At 31.9% G+C, this 24,019-nt stretch overlaps 2 protein-coding genes across 2 annotated transcripts; one reads left to right on the top strand and one right to left on the bottom strand.

The window, feature by feature from the left end:
• The first annotated feature begins 512 nt into the window (after window positions 1–512).
• On the top strand, window positions 513–4,344 carry LOC132313374 (probable WRKY transcription factor 33). The gene is made up of 5 exons (XM_059812113.1): window positions 513–888; window positions 1,044–1,196; window positions 2,637–3,268; window positions 3,354–3,515; window positions 3,646–4,344. Exons 1-5 carry the CDS (start codon window positions 577–579, stop codon window positions 4,091–4,093), a joined length of 1,707 nt encoding a protein of 568 aa, XP_059668096.1. The 5' UTR covers window positions 513–576; the 3' UTR covers window positions 4,094–4,344.
• A 376-nt stretch (window positions 4,345–4,720) lies between these two features.
• Window positions 4,721–7,131, bottom strand: LOC132313373 (CASP-like protein 4B1). The gene is made up of 3 exons (XM_059812112.1): window positions 6,701–7,131; window positions 6,312–6,447; window positions 4,721–5,188 (listed from the first exon to the last, which is right to left on the bottom strand). The coding sequence occupies exons 1-3, from the start codon at window positions 6,985–6,987 to the stop codon at window positions 4,997–4,999; spliced, it is 615 nt and encodes a 204-aa protein (XP_059668095.1). The 5' UTR covers window positions 6,988–7,131; the 3' UTR covers window positions 4,721–4,996.
• Between the last annotated feature and the right edge of the window lie 16,888 nt (window positions 7,132–24,019).

Raw genomic sequence — 24,019 nt, 5'->3', positions numbered from 1 at the left:
AATTTACTTTAAAGGTTAATAATACTGGGATTTATATGCACTTAATTTTGTTTCTTTTACAGCGAGAGAGTTTTTTTACACTTAATCCTTTTTAATAAAAATTTGTTGTATAACTATTATATTATTATTATAAAAATGATACATATGGTTATATAATGTGTTGCATTGTAATATAATCTGTTGTATAGCTAATTTACTAAAAGACCGAGGAAAAAAACAAAAAAAAATTTCTAAAGACCGGAGAGGTTCAGGTGTTGTGTGGAGTCCTATAATGTATATAGGCACACTGCTATGCATATGGTGTTACACGTGTGCTGGTGCACTGGGTGGTGGTGTTCTCGTATGTAGAAAATGAATTCTCCTCCCGTTTGATTCAGCCGCCAAGTCAGTCAAACCCACAAACTCTGACCAGAAATATTTTCCACGGTCAAATTAAGTTCTCTGAAGAAGTTTGATCAAGACCTTAACCACTGCGCCTTCTCTTTTAACCCCCTCCCCCACCCCCATCCCTTCTCTATAATTTCCATCTCTCTCTCTCTCTCTCCCTCTCTCATTTCTCTCTCTAAACTACAATACATGGGTTCCTCGGGTGGCAGCAGATTGAACACTTCTCCTCCCACCTTCTCTTTTTCATCCCAATTCTCATCTTTCAGTGACCTCCTTGCTAGTGGAAATAGTAATGAAGATGATCAGAAAACTACATTCGGTTGGGGACTTTCCGATCGAAACGACGTCGAAATTCCGAAGTTCAAGTCTATTCCACCTCCCTCACTACCCCTTTCTCCTCCTCCTGTCTCTCCTTCATCTTTCCTTGCTTTCCCTCCTAATACTAGTAGTCTAAGCCCCACTAATTGGCTCTTGGATTCACCTGCTTTCCTCTCTTCTAATGTAAGCATATAATCTAACTTTTTTGTATACTTTTTCATGGTCTCATATATATATATATATATATATATATATGTTATGGTACTTGTTTTCAATTTTCTATGACTTTTTATTGTTGCTGGACTAATGGGTTTCTGTTTTTTGTTATGTTTGTTTAGATTCTTCCAACACCAACCGCTGGGGCTTTTGCTGGTCTGGACTTCAAGGATGAGGAAAAGCGCTTTTCTGATTTCTCTTTCCAACCCCAAACAAGGCCTAATTCTTCATCTTCAGCATCCTTATTTCAGTCATCTGCCAAAATGGATTCATCGGTATGTTTCATTCTTTCCTGCTGTTAAATTTGTATGAGTAATTTGAATTCTCTAATTCACTATTTTTGTATCTATTATTTATGTTTGTGTTGTCAAATTCTTAAATTTAATCGCTATTTCGTCTCTATTACATGCGTGTGTTGTTCTTGAGATTCCGGAGAAGGCCTTTTGTGATGGTTTGTCCATGCACTTTTCAAAAGTCAACCTTGTTGAATTTCCCGTTTTGTCACTACAAAGTAATGTCAATTTGTCTCTATTTAAATAATAACTATATGTGGAATTATCCTTGTTATACAAAGTTACAAATTAATTGAGACGAACAGTGCAGTCTCACGCTGTTAAAGGGATTAACTCTTGTTTGTTCATTTAAAAAGCAAGTCAAACTGGACCATAATTGTGAGTTTACTTATTAAATGAATCATGCTTAAAAAATCATAGACTTTGGTAAAGTATTATGACCACGTGCACAAGGACTGAGTCATAATTTTTATTCAGAAGGGCACATTGTACATAATAAATACATATAAATTAATATTTATGTAGTATATATACAAATAGGTAAATAAATATAGATAGAGGTTGATATTTTTGGAATGAGGTAAATTAATAAATTACATATATAAAATATAATGAAACAATTTAAGAAAACATATAAAGTATGCCAGGGAAGGAGAAATTTGAGAGGGGCACTTTTACACATTTTCAAAAAATATATAGCTGTTTTAGGAAAATACATATATATATATATTAAATAAGGAAAGGAAAAAATCCAGGAGGGGCACGTGCACCCGATCCTATACTGGCTCCGTCACTGCACACGCATAATCATTTATTTATTTATTATTATTATTATTTTTATTTTGAAAGATCTTCATAGACACAGATTGATATAGAGGAAGAAAATAAAGTATAAATATGAAAATTTATTTTTTTATTCTGAAAGATCTTCATAGCCACTGATTGATATAGAGGAAGAAAATAAAGTATAAACATGAAATACATTAAAATTTTATTAAAAGTTTAAATGATATTTTTAAAAGCTCAAAAGACTTGAGTCATCTCACGGTGCCGAGTCCAAGATCATTATTCTAAATTTGTTACAAGTCCAAATTGAAACACCAAGTTCAATTACAAATGAAAAAGCACGAACAATCTGGAGTTTAGTTTGACTGAGATTCATTTGTACTGTTAATGCTTCAAAATTGCAAATCATAATTTTGTTTGGAGTATTATAAAATTTTAAATTGAAGATGGGGAGGTTAAATATGCTTTTCATTGAGAGATGTAAAAAAAAGTTCATTGAAGTATGAAAGATATTCTTTTCGGTAATTTACATTATGAAAAGATCCAAAGTTGGAATTAATTTATTACATTTATATATTCCTTTGTTAAAAAAAAAATATTGCCTCTAAGAAAACCTACATAATTATCCTTGAACAGGAAGAATCTCTCAAAGGAAAACCAGAAGGATGGAGTTTCAATGAATCAACAAAACAAACAGAATTCACAACAGAGAGAACCAAAGTGAAACCAGAATTTGCCCCGAGTCAGAGTTTCTCCCCTGAAATCACCACAACCCAAACAAACATGCATAACAATGCTGCTGCTCTCCAGTCCAACCATGTCCAACACACTCAACCATCAATGGGTATTAGAGAGCAAAGAAGAGCAGAAGATGGATATAATTGGAGAAAATACGGACAAAAACAAGTGAAAGGAAGCGAAAATCCGCGCAGCTATTACAAGTGCACACACCCTAATTGTCCAACCAAGAAGAAAGTCGAGAGAGCTATTTCGGATGGACATATAACTGAGATAGTGTACAAGGGAAGCCACAACCATCCCAAACCTCAGTCGACTAGAAGATCATCTTCACAATCAATTCAACCTTCGGCATATGCCAGCTCAGAAATGTCGAATCAATCAAATTCACTACTTGGAAATGGACAAATGGAGTCTGTGGCCACACCAGAGAATTCTTCAGCTTCTTTTGGTGAGGATGACTTCAATCAAGGCTCTCCAATGAGTAAATCAGGAGAAGACAATGAAAACGAACCGGAGGCCAAAAGATGGTAGGCTTAAAACTTTGTTAGTTTGGAGTGCTTTGTATTAATGAAATTGGAATGTGTTTTAACTAATTCTTGTTTACGTTTGCAGGAAGGGAGAGAATGAAAATGAGGCTATATCAGCTTCTGGGAGTAGAACCGTCCGAGAACCTAGAATTGTTGTTCAAACAACAAGTGACATTGACATTCTGGATGATGGATATAGATGGAGAAAATATGGACAAAAAGTAGTCAAGGGCAATCCGAATCCAAGGTATACATTCTGTTTTATGAAGAATAAATTCTGATGGATACTTCTCTTATAGAGGCCATTTAAAACTTTTAACCAACACTGACTGTTATGAACTTGGTTTCTTATGCTCTGCAACTTTTCCTATCTGCAGGAGCTACTACAAATGCACGTATGTGGGTTGTCCGGTGAGGAAGCACGTTGAGCGAGCATCCCATGATGTGAGGGCTGTGATAACCACTTACGAAGGGAAACACAACCATGACGTTCCTGCACCACGCGGTAGTGGTGGTTATGCTGTGAATAGACCGTCCGGTAATGGCAACTGCAATGCGCCCATGGCCATTAGGCCAATGCCAGTAGCCAATAATATGAACCCTACAACAAATTACTCAAATCCCCTTCTCAATACAAGGATGCCAACAACAAAAGTTCAGGCACCATACACATTAGAGATGCTGCAGAGCCCCGGGAGTTTCGGATTCTCTGGGTTCGGGAACTCGACAGACTCCCACATGAACCAAGCACAATTTACAGATAATGGGTTCCCCAAAACCAAGGAGGAACCTAAGGATGACTTCTTTGACAACTTTCTGTGCTGAGATTCCTTGGGAGAAGATTCTGGAAACAATGAGTTTCATCAATGACTTTAGTTTTTGTAGTGTGTAACCGCATAGGATTTTGGCTATGTAAAGGATAGATCTCCTATAAAAGGAGTTGAGATTCATTTGTTCATTTGTTTTGAGGTCCTCTTAAGTTTAGAACACTGGGCCTCTTTTACTTTATGTTAGTTATATCATGTTCAATTCTTGCATTTTCATATTGCAGATAATAATTTGTTAAAAAGCCTCTATTTCTTGGTATTTCTTTTCATCTGTCATGCTTGTAAGATTTACACACTTGCAAGTTATTGCTAAATAATTACTACACGCTAATCTCTAAAGCGTGACTAGATTACTACAATTTTTCGCGCGGGCACACGCGCACAATTTTTTCTTAAATTTGAACAAAATTTTCAGCTTTGGGTAATAACATTAAGAAGACGGTTGTTAGGTGCATGAACGAGTTTCTGAATCATACCAGGGAAAAGATCCAACAATTCGTGACAATTTTTTAATTGACTGGACAACTTTTTGTGAGCAACTTCGGCACACATAAAAAGTCGCTGCAAAGATTATAGGGCAATAAAGAAAGAGAGAGAAAAAAATATAGAGAAAAAGAGAGAGAAGTTCCAAAACGACACATTTTAATTGAACAAAGTAACTTCATAACATGATGAAAGTTCTACATTGTGAATAACTGCACAGGGAAGGACAAAAATCTATCCAATCATGAATCACAGAGGAAGAAAATGGGTGACATCGAATCGACACTCGAAACAGGTATGAAGAACAACCGCAAAAGCCTATATGCAAAACAAATATACATAAACAATGTATGGAGTACGTGGACGACACAAATCAAGGAACAGAATACACACAGAATTGTCAAACAAAATAGATTACTTAGATGTAAGACCGGTTTGATAGTTTGTATCCTGAAATGATGGCAGAGACTGCCAGTACTAGGAATGCCAAGAATTCCATGCTAATTGCGGCTGCTGAGGAGTCTGTGAATATGTTGTCTGTCCCCTCTCTCATCCTATTTGTCATGGGAACCGCCGACGATGCTGCAGATATTAGCAGGTATGCCACAATCTGCAAACGCAGAACTTGCCAAATTCGTTAACATTTATTTAACACACGCACACATAAATATAATAATAATAACAATAAATAAAATAACATGAGTCCAAATATTAATGATAGTTACTATGTATAATATGCTATAACTAAACTTACAAACTAAGATAAATGAGGTAGTGAAGCAAATTTATATAACTGACTCAATTGAATTACAACATTTCCGTACATAGATTGGTAATTTTCAAATAAAAAAGAAATAGAAAAGGAACTTTCCACCAAATTTAAACTTCAATAATCAACTCCGGCAAATTATTTATATATGCATATAATAATATATACGAGAATACTTTTGCCTAGTTGCCACATGCCAATGATAACTAATAACGGAAAAAGTTGGAAGTAACGAATCCGGTTTGCCAGTTGTCATCATCATGAGCTTAACTCTTTCTGTTTTCTTGTTCCTTGTGATTGTAGAATTCACCAGAAATACAGGTGTTGTAGGTCCAGTGGGCGTATCATGAGTTGGGTCCAGTTTCAGACCAACTGTATAGCCGTCGGATTTACCTTTTTTTTTTTTTTTTTGGGGGAAGAAAACTCACACATCTATTTGTTCTCACGCCAACTTCAACTGTCGCCGTTCCAAAGGTTGAGGACATACTAATAGACTACAACCTTTAGGGTGATCCTTTTGGGACGGATTCACATTCACCCTCTCATCAATTGATGAAATTATTTCGATGGACACAAAATCCATGAAAACAAACTCATTGTCTTATTAGTTATTACCCATTTCTTATTAGTGCAATAGTACTGTAAATAAACCAAATTGTACATTAAAAAATTCAAGGTCAAATCAATGGTAAGTTTGCACAAATTCGTTAATTTAGGAAATAAGTTGATTGTGAAGGCAATTAAGACAGTTGGGTACTGTAGAATCATGAAACGATTGGTGGGCATTTATGACATTTCAATTTTCCGGGAAAAGATATTTCCTTTCCAGTAAAGCCTGAGTGACTTGAAATTCCAGATGTATCTCTCCAAAAATCAAAAGCCATCCCAAAACATTGTTCCCATAAATTCAAAACAAAAATAAAATTTCATTGAATTCGATAAATTGATAGAGGAAAACACCAACCTGATCACCAAAGAAGTCGACCAACGCCATATTCCGCCGGGAAAATGATTCTTTTGCAGTCCAAAGTTCATGAATTTGTCTGAAAGATTGCGCCCCTGTATATAGGCTGGATAAAATTGCGATGGCCAACACATACCTGTAATTCAATTTCATATTTCATTCATATTTAACATACAACAGTCCGATATTTTGAAGAATCAGACACACATATACATACATATCATTCAAATGTATATATAAATATATTCGTTTAGGGACCTTTATTTTTCATGCCAAGTCTATAATTCACTTCATATTCAATATATAAAAATTCGAAATTTTAGAGGATTCCAAATTATATATCATGAATATATTTATGTAGAATGGTGAAAATGAGTGATTGATTTTACCTATATTCTTCATATTTGTCGAAATCTTTCCAATCACCATGTTGATTAGTGGCCATGATAATGAAAGCGAGCAGAGAGAAAATCAACCCCAATCCACGCAACGCTAGAGACCCTTTCTTCAGAAAATCCTCTCTCTTCCATCGCCTCACGATCTCCGTCACCCCTTGCCCGCCTTGCTCAGTCGCAGGCGTCTGGTTCTCTACGTCTACAGACGGTGGGGCCGACGGCAGAGGCTTCCCCGGCGATTTCGGAGCCTTTTCCGATGCTGGGTTGTCAAGATTCGACATCTTCGGTTGATTTCGAGCGTTAACTGTTAACTGTACGAAGAAAACTACGCTTGATGTTGAAGAAATATCGAAGAAGAAGAAGATAGGACAAGTTGTAGTTTTGAGTTTTGACGAGTCCGTGAAGACAAGAAATGAGAATTATACTTTAATGACAACTTAGCAGTTTGTGTATATATATATATATTTAATATATGTACCCACCCTGTTCAGAAGCTACCATGAAATTAATCTAATGGTGACGTGTCAAACTACCAGGTGTAGGGTACAGTAATAAGAAAAATTATTAGCTGGTCCGGCAATCACAACATGGATAACAAAATACTTAATAAAACTATCATATTTACTTACTTGAAGATTTTGGTCAAAAAAATATATATAATTTTGAATCATTAAAAAAAAAATTTCAAAACCTAATGTCGGTAAAAAGAAAAGAAGAGGTGTGAAGAGAAAATAGGAATGAATGAACAAATTTCTTTTGTTCGTTAGAGATGATATAAGGAAACTTTTAAAAATATTCATCCGCTCAAAAATGGGCAGAAGAAAATAAGAAAGACAAATGAACTATTATAGAAGTTTTAAATTAAATACTATTTTAATTTATACAAGTTTTAAATTACAGTACCATACTATATAAATTACAATATTATAAATATTATTGGATATAATGATAAAAACAATTACATTTTTTTCTTTCCTTTTCTTCTAACGAATATAGTAAATTACAAGCTTATTCTTTTCTCTTCTATCCAATTGAACAAAAAGATAAAAATATATAGTGATGTCTCATCCATCCTATCTTTTCTCCTTGTTTTCTTTCCTAAAGAACAAAGCATTAAATCAAGTGTGGGAGTATGCAGTATGCACCATGTAGTACCCACAAAAAATGATTAAAAGCTCACATTTGTAGATGATTCACATGTGTGAACAATTCCAGCCATCTGAAACAATACGGCACCCTATTATTACACCATATCAATTTACAAAATAACAAGAATAACTTTACCACAAGCGAACGAGTTAAGTGGGAGTGCTCTTTGGAGTAGGCCTTTTTTTTTTTTTTTTTTTTTTTCGTTTTATATAGCAAACTTTGTTTGACACGGTCCAAGGTCTAGAGGGTTCAGAACTAAAAATTGGCGAGCTATAGCAAAATAAGGTGGAGTGGACTTGAGCAGTTCGGAGTTATGGTCACTATTGTTTACATTATATTTGGAAGCATGAAATTAACATTTTAAATTTAGAATTAGAAAAAGATTAATTCGAACTTTAAAATTTATTTTCGTTTACTATAGATATCATGACAACAATTCCATGCTACAAATGTTCATAATCATAAATAATATTCGTTTTATTGAGTTGGATTCCTATTAAATTGAAGGGTGTTGTGCAAAACAGCAAACTAGAGGCGATTTCATAATTGGTTAAAGGCTCAATAGATGGATGGGCTGGCCCATGTAGGTTGAATTTTAGAAGCCTAGTCGACATAAATGAGCCTTAAGCCTAGTTTGTATCCTAAGGGTCGGCCTTAGAAAACTAATCTCCAAGCCCAAATTTTGTGCGCCATGTTGGACAACTTGATCTAAACTGTCAGCTTGGGCTCAGGCCCAGTTAGCCAATCTATTTTTGAGAAGCTACAGATATTTATGGGAACCATTGTTTAGACTTTAGCCTAGTGGTATAACATGGATTCAAATCTCAGAATTCAAAGCTTAAGTTTGTAGTTAATCCCACTTGTTCCTGCTGAAAATAAACTTGATTTTAGAATTTTAATAGTAATTAGTATTTTCAAGTATTTGGTATACATGATGCATGTATGCATTTCATGTTAGTGGGGTAGTAAATAGTCTTGATGGAGAAGGTTATGTAAAGACTAAGAGGGATGGAAATTAAGCCTCCTCCTAAATACTATGTTAGTAGGAGTTATGATACTATGGTTATGTTAGTGGGAGTTACGGACATTTAAATGTAATTGGTTATATATGTTTAATTCTATATAAACTCGTGGACCTATTTTACATGATAGTAGAGAATAAGATGATTAGTAAAAGTGAAATAAAAATATTTTCTTCCATTTTATTCTCTTCCGAAATATTGAGTGTTGTGTGTCTAGCCCACTTATTTCCAACAAAGTGGTATAAGAGCAAAAGCCAACAAAGTGGTATCAGAGCCAAGTTCCATATCAGATTCAGGTTTCATGTTCAGAGCCTAAACGATCCTGAAGGCCTGACAGAGTTGATCCTAGAAGTTTCAACATTTTGAGAAACACAGAGCCAAGTTTCATGTTCTGAGTCTAGACGACCTGAAGGCCTGACGAAGTTGATCCTAGAAGGTTCAACATTTTGAGAAAAACATGTTTCTCCTTACTTATGATGTTGAAAAGGGAAAAATGTATTTTCTTAGTGAGAAAATGATGTTTTTTAATTACAAGAAAATGAGAATCATCATGACTTCATACCTCAAAATATGTGATTTATGGAATGTTGTTAGAAAAGAGCCAAAGAATAGCATGTCTAACAAGCTTCGTGTGAAAAAAAAATATAAAACATTGGTAGTATTGCAAAAGGTAATACATCAAGAAATTTGGGAGTATTTTGAAGAGTACAAAACCCCATGTTGTGTTTGGAAGATGCTCGAGACCATCGTTTCTAATCATAGAGGTGAATCACTACCCATGGAGTATTGGGTACAATGCTTTGAGGATGATAAGTTTACGAAGGTTGATTATGAAAGTTTAAATGACAAATTTATGGAGAATGAAGATGCATACAACATAAATGAAATTGAAGAAATTGAAAATTTAAAAGTTGAAGGCCAAAGTGAAATGATGAATAAGGAAGAGATAAAGAAAGGTGTTGAAGAGGAGATTGAAAAAGTGAAAGAGATTGAAGGGGAAAGAGAAGTTAAAGAAAAAGAAAGTGCTAAAGAAGAGGCAAAAGTTGATGAAATTGGTGAGTTAACAATTTCAGGTATGGTTCTAAATTCGAATTTCAAATAAGTTAGATATAACTTATTTGATAAAATATTGATTTTTTCATATTTATCTCAACTAGAAAACAAAATCAAATATTATGATAATTATGTTCATAATGTGGAGAATGACAAACTTCACTTAAAGAAAGTTGTTCCAAAGAAGTTTGTGATTGAAGCTCAAGATGATAAGAAATTCTCAAATTATTTTTTAAAAAATAGTTTAGAGAATTTTGTAATTGACACAGGTTGGGTGAATATGGAGTTATTTTTTTACTCTAAAGAAGAAGCATATGTGAAGTTGAAGAGCCAAAAAAAATTCAAGAAAAAAAAAAAGATAGATGATGCATTTGTATAAAGAGGATGATATATGATTATGTAAAGATATCAAATAAACATTTGAAGATTTTTCACAAGCCATATACATTAATGAAAATGGCCAAGAAGATTGTTGTAGTTAAAGGAGGTGGAATTCAAGACAAAGTAACAAACTTTTTATCGAGCCCCCAAAATCAATAAGAAGCTTACTTTCAAGTTACAAAATCAAGTTTAAAGGGGGTGTTGAAATATTTTAGTAGTAATCAGTATTTTCAAGTATTTGGTATACATGATACATGTGTGCATTTCATGTTAGTGGGGGTAGTAAATGGACTTGATGGAGAAGGTTATGTAAGACTAAAATGTATGGAATTAAGACTCCTAAATATTATGTTAGTGAGAGTTATGCTACTAATGATTATGTTAGTGGGAGTAATGGGAGTTATGGACATTTAAATGTAATTGGTTACATATGTCTAATTCTATATAAACTTATGTAATAGACCTATTTTATATGAGAGTATAAGAATAAAATGAATTAGTAGAAGTGAAATAAAAATATTTTACTCCATTTTATTCTCTTCCTAAATATTGAGTGTCGTGTGTTTACTTAGTCCAACAAAGTGGTATCAGAGCAAAAATCAACAATTCCAACGCCATCGATTAACAAGAAACAGACGGCATAATGATCTTTTTATTATTATTTATTTATATACCATTCTTGCTGTGTAAATTATAATATTTTGGCTAATTAAAATTGAATGACTACAAGATTCATTTTGTTGTACAATAAAAAGACATCCCTATATGTATAAACAACTAAATCGCTCAAACTTGATTAAATAAGTTGAACTTTTTGGTAAATATAAGGGTTAAGTGCAAAAAAACCCTTGATATATAGGGTTTGTGCAAAACTAGTCCCTACTTTTTGAAATGTGCATGTTAGTCCATAAAATTCAAAAAATGTGCAAATAAGCCCCTCTGACCTTTTTTTGATAAAAACTATATATGAAAAACTCTATTTTACCCTTTTGATTTCCATTTTGCCCCTCACCCATATGTGCATGAAGATGGGCAATGCCCATTTTTGCAGGTTAAACCCGTTTCTATTATCAGTCAAATCTCACACATATATACTCTATATCTTTCTCAATTTGTCTCTCTCTCCTGTTCATGATTTTAGGGCCTTTGTTCATCCTCAGCTACCTCGACGGAGATTTGATTCCACCACTCACCCATATCTTTGTATTAAATCTGAAAAGCATTGCTCTATATATAAAACGAGTGTGTATTTATTTGATTCCACCGCTCATCTATATCCTAGACAGATGGGAACCAATGCTTTCTTTAGCTGGCAAAGAATCAATTTTTTTTTCCTCTTTTTTTCAACCACAAGCCTTAAACCAGTTTGTACTTTAGGCAATGGTAACCGGATCTTCCTTTGGACGAAAAGAGCAATACTTTAAAGATGTAAACAACATTAAAGTAAAGTTATTGAAGATGTAAACAACATTAAAGTGGGCATTCAACGCTGTCTTCAACATATTCACCCCCACATACTCAATTCAGAACCTAAGTTATAAATGATTCAAGAATTCTCTTTCAGACCAAATGTGCAATGTACTCTTGAATCACCAAGTACAGGTACACCACTATCTCCAAAAATCATCATGGCCGTGGTCACCACCGCCGTGAGCCACTAATCATGAATATGCCGTCGCCGTGAACCACCTCACCGCCGTGATTAAACCTGAAACTCGCCGCGAACCAACCTCGCCGTTGCTGTCGGAGTTACTGCGATAGCGCGTCAGATCTACTCGCACCAACAACAGAGGCGCGTCACGTTCACGCTTCGCCCTCAATATCACGCACGTTCACGCGTCGCCCTCAATATCACGCACGCGTCGCCATCTGCCGCTGCTCTCTGCTATTCTCGCCCTCAACTCCGCTACGACTGTTCACACCACTCCAGAACCCTATTCATCTTCAAATAAAACCTCTTCTTTGACGGCGCTGGCTCCGAGCTCTCCTCCATACCGCCAACTTGCTTACAGATCCAAGATCCTCCAAGAACCATCCTTCACCGTCCTCATCTCTGTCGGACTCTTGCATCATCGTTTCTCTTCACCGTTCTCACGAACAGGAAAGATAAACAGTGAGAGAAAAAGAGAGAGAGATAGAGTTGATACTTGTGAGATTTGAGGGGAAACGGGTTTAACCCACAAAAATAGGCAACATCCAACATAGGAATTTGTTACACAATTTGGACAAAAGGGTCATTTTACATGGTCTGTATTTATAATCATTAAATTATTCAACTGAAGTGAGGGTATTATTGTCATTTTACACCACTCAGAGACCTATTTGCACTAAATTGATAGTATAATAGGTTTTTTACCACACAGGAACTGATATGCACTATATCGATAGTAAAAAAAAAAAAAAATTACACTTAACCCTAAATATAAATTGGTTCAACTTCCTTCATTTTACCTTTTTAATTAATCTGAATCTTGATAGAAACTATTTTTGGTTTTGAACTAACTTTCTCACCTTATTAAGCGCATTCTACATATTGAAATTAATTTATTATATATATTTTTTTATTGAAAATATATATATATATATATATATATATATAATCCTAACTTTTTCGTTTTTTTATCTTTTATTATATAATATATGTATATATATATATATATATATATATAGTTTTTGATTGTTTTATTATGGTGTACAACTATCTCATGATTTGGCTTTGTCAAGAACAGTGGTGGCTTCCAAAGCCAATGCATGTTATATACGTACAAACATATAGTATTGTATTATTTATAATTTTACATTATTTTATCTTTCGAAAAAAAATAATAATAATTTTACATTATTTTGTTATAATGTAGCAGCACTATATGGTTTAGCTTGTCAGAATGTCACGCCCCAAAATCTTAAATACATGACTTGTCTAGTATTTAAATCTGGCATGACTTTCTTTACACATCCACAACTTTACAAAAAAAAAAATAATAATAATAATAATAATAATAATAATTAAATAAAGAAGTATATGTAAATCACTCACTAATTTATTAAATCGATACAACTATAGTAACAATCAACCTTGTCACAATAATTCATGACAACTGGACAAAATAAACTAAAACCCAAAATAAATCGTCATTCTTATTACAATGCGAAAATTGAACTAAACCAAATAATACGAAAAGCTAGCCAAAATCCATCACCATTATGTGATCCCATCACGTTCATACTCAACGTGTACCTGAAATGTGATAATGGGGTGAGCTCACAAGCTCAGCAATAAATGCTAAACACAATCATCTTTCAGCAAATTAACCTTACATTATATTCCTGTATATATAAGCAACTCAAATAAGTTCATTATTCAAATGTGTATAACCCAGTTAATTATAAACTTAATAGATAACCATCTTTTATTTTTAATAAATCTGCTTATCTTACATGAGCCCCAGGCTCCAGTCCAATAAAGTGGTGTGAATCGTATAGTCCCTGACTATCAAAAACACACGTGTGGCTGGATTGTACGTCTACTCCCCAGATGATCCCTGATCACATCCACACAATAAGGGCTCATTAGACCCATGGCCATAACAAAAGGGTAGTTCACTCCCGTAGGCGGTCCTGACCGTGTTCAACAAATTCATCATTGGGTTACCCCTTGACTATAGCTCCGTTAAGTTCAATTATCCCAATTAAAAACCAAAGCATTGATTAATTTAATTAATGCTCTTTAACCTTTAAAATAATCATAACTCATAAATTCATGAGTTCACCAAACACTGTAAATAAATAAATAATTAATTATCGTATACATCACATACCTAAAATCTTAGTTTCCTATCCTACAGTCAACTCTAAAAAAAACTACAATAACCTCCCATTGATTTGCTATTTAACAGCACTCTCATTCACTTAACCTAATGATTACTAATTCTATTCACTAATAATGATTCAAGTGCTATAATTGAGTCTTTTGATTCCTTAGTTAAAAAACTGGTCACTATGGCATATATGTATCTATAAGTAGACATCAATGGCTTATTTAATTATACTTAACACCTTCCAACTGCTCCAACACATACCCATCACATTTATGAAATCAACACATAATCCAGACTACTAATTAATCTACAACTACACCTTTTGATCCATTACGCTCAAGTACGAATCATTGAGATCAATACCTACTAATTTATTTATATATAAGTACATAATGGTAATAACAATCTACCCTGTCTAGATCATAACAGTGCATATGTAAGACAAGTACGTAAACCCAAAATAATTACTAAGAATTGTTCACCGCTAAAAACATGCTTAAACAATCATGAATTATCCCACATATATATTACTTAAGTTGATCAATCAATCTAAATCCTCCCTAGTCAAAATCTCCACATATATAATACTTCATACATACGTGATTAAAACTTACTGGATAATGAAAGAAAAACACAACTAAAATTTCTCATCCCTTTATTTATTTAAAATAAAATCATATGCATTACTCCACATATAAAAATATATGCAAGTATAAGTACTAATCCCAGTAATCTAATAACATGTAGAATATGTTTCATACATTCGAACTCATCCACGATCAATTCACATTGACTAGTCTTTTCCTTTTAATCCCTTTCTTAACACAATCCACCATTTAACTCCCAAGATAATTGTCTGGATTAAAAAGAAATAAGTACACTTATACTACTATATTCATCATCTTAATGACGGATCATAATATTATAATAATCCTAAGAATATGAAACAAATCAAGTTATAAATAATATATGAGTAAACATTAAGCAAGGTTAACTTGTCTGGGGTAATAATTAATTATTCCCTCCTACGCGAATGGCAGATTATCGTTCCTTTCCCCGGTTACTGCAGACGTCAGATAACTCTCTCACTGGGTCTCCGTCCTATCACGCTGTATCGTGCCAATATTGTTTCTTTGATGAAAATAACGTAGTAAAGAGTTATAGAAATATGTGGTGAGATATAGAGAGTGTGGTGAGATAATATAGCAATTTAAATTTTTTAAAATTTAAATTATTTAACCAACTCTATCACAATATCTTGTTTATATTCAAACAGATATAACACCTAAATTAAATTAAATTAATATATATATATATATATATATATATATATATATATATATATATATTTTTTACACGGGTCTTACACAGAAACAGTGGTAGCTCCCAGAGACAAATGTATATTTTATGGTCACATGGGGTGGGGACATGTACTTTTTATTGTTAACCTGTCATGGGCCCATGGGCCAACAATCCATGTATTTCGGTCGGTCCGGCATGACCATCTTTGTCAGTATCTATGGGACAATACTATTACCGGGCCCATACGAGCCCAGCAACGTCCAACCATATTTTGGATTTTTTATCTTCCATTTCCGAATTAGGAATATTAGCTGTAGTTGCAGGGTGTCTATCACATGGACAATTTAAATTGGGATTGCCAAAAATGTTGTCTCATAACTTTCTCAAATTTTCAATTAATGGCCAAAACTAGTTCCTTTTTTGCCTAATGAAACGTTATCAACGTTTCCATGAAAAATAAATAAAAAAATGAAACTATTCTATAATGAATTTCATGAAGAAAAAAAAAAGGAAAAAAAAAACTCTTTGTGACTATTCTTTTGCAAGTTTTCACCCTCTTTTAGATTAAGAGTAATGTAACATGTGTCTCTTAATTAAATAATTGAGTATTCCGGTGAGAAACACTAACTCTAATATCAATTGTTACTCCATTTGGCAATAATTTGGGAGCTGGTAATGAGGAAATAAAATAAAAAGAAAGTGACAATAACAATTTGTTCTTTTTATAAAATTACGAAGTGATAAAGTGATACCTAATCTCTCTCTTTTTATTTTTTATTTTTCTTTATAAAATTCTAAAACAAATATACACAGAGCCATACTATTGCTCTAACCGACATCACTTAAAAAAAGAAAGAATCATACTATCTAAATTAATATCCATTCATTGATAAGTGTTTTTAAATTTATTTCCCTTCTTTTTGTTCAACCAAACATATACTTCGTCACTTAATTGTACCAAGTTCTGAAATATATATTTATTTTAATAGAATTAAATTTTTGTCATTTGTTACAAAGTTGGAGGTCCCAATTTTTTATTTCTTACTCTATTTTACTAAAATTATATTCTTAATTGCTAATAGCAAACTATAAATCTGATTAATTTAAAGATGTAGACGTAACGGCATCGATAACTGTCATCAATTTACTTTACAGAGGAAAGAGCAGTTTATAATTTGGGATAAGATCAAAGGGTTGGATAACAACTAAATAAAATGTGGGTCCACTCAAAATCTAATCTAATCTGTAAAGCACAAAAGAAATGCAACGACAAGGCCTAGAACTTTCTCTCCTTATTAAAGAATAATATGATTAGGATTAAGAAAAGAAAAGAGAAGACGCAAGAAATTATTAACCAAATAAATTGTTTACATCTTAGGAACCATATTCTCATTAGAGGGCCCCATTTTCTCTAATTTTGATACTTTGTGTCTTGTCTTTTTTAGTCCAACTTGTTTTGGAATGGGTTAACTTCCACAAGCAATTTTCTACTTGGCGTTTGCATCAAACAAAGTGTGGTGATGCGTTTCTTTTCGTTTGCTAGTGTTTTCGATGTGCTCGAATCAGCTTCATGCATTTATAGCAAATGGGTTAGCAACTTGATCGGTGGAAGGGGAGTTGTGGTGGGGTCAAGGCATCGAGTCGGCTGTGGAGTCTTCTACCTACACAAAAAAAATAATCACAAAGGATCTGTCAAATAAAACTTTTTTATTATTATATAATTAATGCAAAAGTCTTCTTATTGAATGAAGAGATTGAATAATGGCAATTTGTGTTGAGTTAATTAACTTTTTTTTTTTTAATTCTAATTTTTATTTTTAAGATATTAATTCAATTTTTTCAAACATAACAATACTAATCTTTCAACATTTAGGGAGCTAAATCTTTCATATACTCATCTAATTTTTTTTTTCTTTTCTATAAAAAGAAGTATAAGGATTTGTTGAGGGCAGCAGAAGCATAAGAACATAAACATCCAAACACAAGATGTACGTGTTTGATTAAATCGGACTTACCTTCATAAATGAGAAGATTTTATAAATAGTTGAGAAATTTTCACTTGTACACAAACTATTGATTCAAAGTTCTTTTATGTGTGTTTCAAGAAACTCCCTCTCACCACGGTATTCACCCTATGAAACTCATAACTCACTCTATCCATTAACTCCTCCTTTCCTTCTCATAATCAAAATTTAATTTCTTACATAAGAATTACAATTGCCTAATGCTCAATACTTGTCTAATAAAAAGTTATCAAATAAAATAAAATTTTAATATAAAATTGGAAATTGAAACACAATACTTTATTTTGCTAGTCCAAATCACAATTAGGACAAGTGTGACTCAATTTCTAACAAATGAAGAGCAACAATGGTGAGAGTCGTCCTTCAACTTCCGAGAAGGCACAGTCGCAACTGCTGAGTAGCATTCTTCCTAATAGATGTATGCATACCATAAATGGTCATAATTGGGTATTGTAAAAATTTAGATAAAATGGTATATATAGTCGTGATTGTGAGGGTTTGATTGATTGTTTGTATCTAATTCCAAATTCCAAAGGTCTGATCTCATTCACGGGTGTGGAAAACGGAAGCCACATTAAAAGAAGAGCAAACATCAGAATTCAGTAGCTGATGAGATCCATCACGACTCTCTGCACTGTACACTTCGAAGCCATTCTTTGTTTGTTTTCAGTGATAAGCAAACAGCAGATTGGTATCAACCATTAAAATGCATTTGAAATCCCCTAATGTCCACCGGTGGGGTTTTAAGTCATTTCCTTTCTCTAAATCAAAGTCTCCTTAACTAAATGTGATCATTCAATTAATTGAAGTATATTAGTACTATTATTTTCATGACCTTATTATTTCTTTTAATAGGATTATCAATGCCCTTAAATATGTACTCCAATCCCAACATTTCGAATCCCCTTTTTCAACAACTCACAACCATGTGTGGTGAACTGTGTGATAAGGACATCAATGGAGTTCCACTCACTATAACTTGCGGACATTGTAATTTGTAACCAAATATTTTATCAATCTTTATCTTGAATTTGGTTTTATGAAAAATAAATAAATAAATAAATGGTAAAGTTTTAGCTTTGCTTGACTTGTAAAAGAGATAAACTTACTAATCCTGTCAATAGAGTTAATTTATGACAACAGCCATAAGCATAACTTTGCACATTTAATTATTAAATTAAAATAATATTTTTAAAAAATAAAAATAAAAAATTAGGTAAAAGATCAAATGAATCATTAATGTATTTTATAAAGAGTTACAAACTTTTGTCACACCAATTTGTTACGGTGAATTGCCAAATTTACTTATCTTAATTGATTCATATATGCAACAAATAAAGAAATGAGACCCTCCACTTATTTGTATTATATATAAATAATCAATCATAAATTTTAGATAAGGTAATTCACTGTAATAAATCGGGAGCGAGTATCACTACCCTTACCTAAATAACATTACTTTTTTATTTTATTTATTTATTCTTGTTAAAGTTAAAAAGTTTAGAACATTAAAGGTTAAGTTCTTATAGAAACAAAATATTAAAAAAAATAATAATAAAGCTAAAATTTATCATCTACTTTTTAGGGTATGGACAAATTCTAATTTGATAAAAATGATTTCCAAATTTATTCTTTTACGTAGTATTTGTTAAAAAAAATAAAAATAAAAATTTGTCCCACTATATTAGCGAATGGGAATCTTCAATAATTACTGAAAAGAATTGGGATCTACAATTGCATTTGAAGTTTAGTGTAAGGTTGAGAAAAGGGGTTTGACTATTTGGAATCCGAATTCTCCTCCATCCCATCAAAGGCAGTAACAATTAGTTGCCGTGATGAGAGGGAGACGAACGCACATTGGTAATGGTGTCTCCCCCACTGTATCAATCTCGCGCCGGACCACATAGAAGTTGTTGAGAGGCGTGAAAAGCAATTACTCGTAGTCTGAGATGGCCGTTGAATCCGGTATACTGTGTGTGAATGCACGTGGACCCACACGCTGCCACTTTCCTAACGGAACTATTAAAGACAACGAATTTCTAGAACCAAGTGGCAAAAGCAAAAGTGGGACCAACGTTTGTTGCTCACGTGGCACGCGTATGACAGCTGGGAAACAACTTATCATTCGTGGATTTATAAGAAAAAAGAAAATAATAATCGGTGGATGGAAGTAATAAATTCTCTCCCCCCTCTCCTTTTTGTCCTTGTATTTTCTCCTACTAAATGACATTGGCATTACCTTTTTTTTTTTTTTTTTTTTTTTTTTTGTGTTTGTTCAATATAAATAAAATTCCCAATTTTTTCGAATTGTACTCATGATTATAGATTTTTCATTTCTCTAAATAAGCTATTAATGACAAGATTGATTTGTTTTTCTCTAGTAATGCGAATTTTTGAAAACTTTCAAAAATAAAAAAACGACATTTTAATATCATAATATGTAGTGTATTGATAAATATAATATGTAATATATTATTATTAAATAATATTTATTTAAAAATTGTCATTTTTGCTTTTTTAATACAAAATTACTAATTAAATTATTATATTTAAGTTTGGTTAAAATATTCAAATATATATATATATATATAGACACACACGCGCGCGCGAGTAGTGATCTCTTGCTTTCCATGGAGTAAGAAAATTCTTCCGCACATTCTATAGTGATGGTCACATTCCAAATCCACCTTCCTTTTAATATAAAACTACTATCACTATTTTTAGTTTCCAAATTTAATATTTACCAATAAAATTAATTATAACAAAAAAAGGTAAGTACTAAAAAATAAAAATAAAAAATGATAGTATAACAATAGCAGTATTAAATAAAATAATAAGAAATATAACTAATTTACAAAGGAAATCTGAAATTTCATAGAATAATAGTTTGTTTTGTTGTGAATCTCCTCATTAAGTCAATAAACTTTTGTTTTTATAGTAGAACTAGAAAAAAATTATTGTGCGACTTACTATGACAGAAGAAAAATTGGAATGTATTTACAACTAGTTAGAATTTGTGACAAAGGGTAAGAAAATTCTTCCGCACATTCTATAGTGATGGTCACATTCCAAATCCACCTTCCTTTTAATATAAAACTACTATCACTATTTTTAGTTTCCAAATTTAATATTTATCAATAAAATTAATTATAACAAAAAAAGGTAAGTACTAAAAAATAAAAATAAAAAATGATAGTATAACAATAGCATTATTAAAGAAAATAATAAGAAATATAACTAATTTACAAAGGAAATCTGAAATTTCATAGAATAATAGTTTGTTTTGTTGTGAATCTCCTCATTGAGTCAATAAACTTTTGTTTTTATAGTAGAACTAGAAAAAAATTATTGTGCGACTTACTATGACAGATGAAAAATTGGAATGTATTTACAACTAGTTAGAATTTGTGACAAAAGGTAAGAGAAAAATAGATTGAATTTCTAATTTTTAAATAGCATGCATTTAGGAAGGTATACAATAATTTAAATTATAATAAATTAATTTTTTTATGGGTGAAATGTTATGCAATAATGCAAATTACAAATTACATTACGTTGATCAAGTGTATAAAAAAGTAGAGATTTTATTTTCGATGTTTCATTGTTTTGTATGTCAATAGTAAACATACAAATTTATACTAACAAAAGTTAATAAAACTAAAAATAATTAAAGAAAAAAAGATAATAGAACCCGAGTTAGAAAACCCTATAGAATAAAAGCTAAAAAAAGAATATGAAAAGTTTCACCACCTTCCTAAATAAAGGTAAAATACATATGTAATATTTATTGTGGGTGTAACTTAACGAAAGAAACAAAAAAATTAGTGTTGTAAAAAATGGGAATGAAAAAGAAAAAAAATGTTAAATTATTTAAAAATGAGTAGTGATACTCACACGGAAAACTTCCAGTGAATTCCTAATTGAATTATTTTTCATTGGTTATTGATGTTAAATACAAGTAAAAGTAAGTGGATGACCCCACTCCCTTATTTGTTGCATAAATGACCAATTAAAAATAGTAAGTCTAGCAATTCACTACAACTATTCGGTGCAAAAATTATTTTTCTTTGAGAATATAAATCTTTTGTGTCCAATATTAAGTTTTTGTATTGGTTAGGGTTTAATAAAAAAAAAAAATGGATGAGGAGAGAGGTTAAAAAAAAAAAAAAAGAGTCATTCAATCATATAAATTAGTCTTTGGAACTAATATTAAATTTCTATATTGGTTAGAGTTTAATTAAAAAAAGTGAATGAGGAGGAAGAGAAAAAAAAAAAAAAAAGGAAGAAGTTATTTTAGGATATAAATCCTTTGGGTCTGATATTAAATTTATCTATGGATTAGTTTTTAATAATATTAAGAAATAAATATAACATAACTTATACAAAGAAATTATAAATAAATAAAAATGTGTGTGTGTATATATGTAAATCTGATGTGTCATAATAGATTTATACAAAAAAAAAAAAAAAATTAGATTATTTATTTTTAGCTCCAGCAATTGTTTTATACTTTTGCGTAAAAATATATCTCCCAATAACATGCCACCAGTGTCATGTCTGGACCCCACATAATTTTTACAAATCTACTTAATATATGGTTGAATGTTGTATAAATTATACAATAATTTTACACATTGGTGATGTGGCAGTGTGTCTTAACAAACTGGTGGAGATAAAAAAAATTTACATATCATATGTGGCCGTGTATATTTTACACAAAAGAATATTTTAATATACACAAAAGAGTATTTTAACATACTACTAGAAATGCTTTTAGTCAACCGTTTAAGTCTCCTAAAGCTCCAGTAAGCAACGAGTATGCCCGACTAATCTGGCTCGGAATTTATTTTCGTCTCTATTAATAAACTATTAACGAGGAGATAAAATTTGTTTTTTTCTTTCTAGGTAATGTGAATTGTGAAAGATTTTTAGTATGACCAAGAGCATTTCCAGTTGTTGCGTGTGTGTGTATATATATATATATTTGTATAAATCTGATGTGTCATAGTAAATTTATACAAAAATTTTGGACTACTCATCTTTAGCTCTGGTGTTAAAATGTATATGCGAATAACAACCAACCACTTGTCTTGCTAGAACACTACACAACTTTTACAAACTTACTTAATATGACACTACACAACTTTTACAAACATATTTAATATAGAGTTGATTAGTTAATAAAATTAGAAATAGTGAAGAAAAAAAAAATGAAATATGCTGATGTGGTTGAGTATAAAGATTATGTGAAATAGACGACAATTTTGCACATTGGTGATATTATAATGTATATCTTAACATATTGCTGGAGATAAAAATAAAAAATAAAAAATTACACATTATACCTTACACAAAAGAGTATTTTAACAGACTGCTTGAAATGCTGTAAATAAACTATTAACGAGGAGATAGAATTTAGGGATTATTACATATAAATGGTACTAATGACCAATATTTACCCGTCGATAGAGTCAATGTCTTATAGTTTCTAAAAAATGAACACATAAAAAAACATTGTTTACCCCAAAGAGGTACTATATTTAGGTACATAGGTACCACTTTTTGTGCTCCACAAAAAAGTGGTACCTGATGCACAAGAGTGGTACCTATGTGAATACAAGTGGTACCTTTATTTCTAAAATAAAAGTAGTACCTAATGCACAAAAAGTGGTACATATTTGTAGGGGTAGCAAATTACGACATGACCCGCCAACACGACTCGAACACGACACGAGATAAGCGGGTTTGGGTTGACCTTAAATGGGTTTGGGTTATAAACAGGTTGATACGATTAACCCGTTTACTTAACCGTGTCGAGTTAGGATTGAGGAAGTTCAACACGTGTAACCCGTTTAACTCAACATGTCATAATCATGAATATGACCTATGTAATATGTTACTTGTTTAAATCCAATTACTATAGACAGTTAAGTCATTTTAACATAAACCTTGACTACGCCTTATGATCATGATTATGACCAGCGAACACGAATTGCCACCCATACCTCTGTGATATGATAGTGAATAGTATTTTTTTATATCCACCTCAGAATTTTGATCAATTTTATTTTTTTGAAACTATGATTTTAACTTCATCAAATAATAAATTTGAGCCATTAACACTATTTATATGTAATAATCGCAAGAGTTTATCTTTTTCCTTCTGAGTAATGTGAATTTGTGAAAGATTTTCAGCAAGTCTGAAATTTATTGTCGTTGCTATAGATAAACTATCAATGAGGAGATGAATTTATTTTTTCTCTTTTAAGTAATGTGAATCATGGCCAAGTGTTCCTTGTGCGTGAGAGAATGAGCCAAGAACGGCAGTTAAATAAATAACTTTTGTTCCTGAAATTGGGTCATCGGCTAATTCTTTATTTATTACTTGGGGGTTGACTTTAGTTAATCTAATTTATAATTTTTCTTTATTCTTGCGGCTTGCTTATGACCTTCCATAATTTCACAGTTGGAGATTAATTAGTGCATTCTAATTATAATTTACTTACTAGTTAGTAATTTAGTATCATAAATTCATAATATAAGCTTTACCATTTTTAATGAAAT

The sequence above is a fragment of the Cornus florida genome, unplaced genomic scaffold (assembly GCF_030987335.1).
Source record: "Cornus florida cultivar Cherokee Brave unplaced genomic scaffold, ASM3098733v1 CherokeeBrave_3.0.0_Hap2_Chr06, whole genome shotgun sequence".
NCBI classification, from domain to species: Eukaryota; Viridiplantae; Streptophyta; class Magnoliopsida; order Cornales; family Cornaceae; genus Cornus; species Cornus florida.
Note: the sequence above shows the minus strand (reverse complement) of the source record. Positions and strands in the feature narration are given on the sequence as shown.

Excerpts from the sequence above, each read along its gene's own strand:
- LOC132313373 (XM_059812112.1), bottom strand. The coding sequence starts at position 6,987 with ATGTCGAATCTTGACAACCCAGCATCGGAAAAGGCTCCGAAATCGCCG. Across the intron at positions 6,448-6,700 it reads GACAAATATGAAGAATATAG|GTATGTGTTGGCCATCGCAA; the intron begins GTAAAATCAATC and ends ATTGAATTACAG. Across the intron at positions 5,189-6,311 it reads TCGACTTCTTTGGTGATCAG|ATTGTGGCATACCTGCTAAT; the intron begins GTTGGTGTTTTC and ends CTGCGTTTGCAG.
- LOC132313374 (XM_059812113.1), top strand. The coding sequence starts at position 577 with ATGGGTTCCTCGGGTGGCAGCAGATTGAACACTTCTCCTCCCACCTTC. Across the intron at positions 3,269-3,353 it reads GAACCGGAGGCCAAAAGATG|GAAGGGAGAGAATGAAAATG; the intron begins GTAGGCTTAAAA and ends TTACGTTTGCAG. Across the intron at positions 3,516-3,645 it reads AAGGGCAATCCGAATCCAAG|GAGCTACTACAAATGCACGT; the intron begins GTATACATTCTG and ends TCCTATCTGCAG.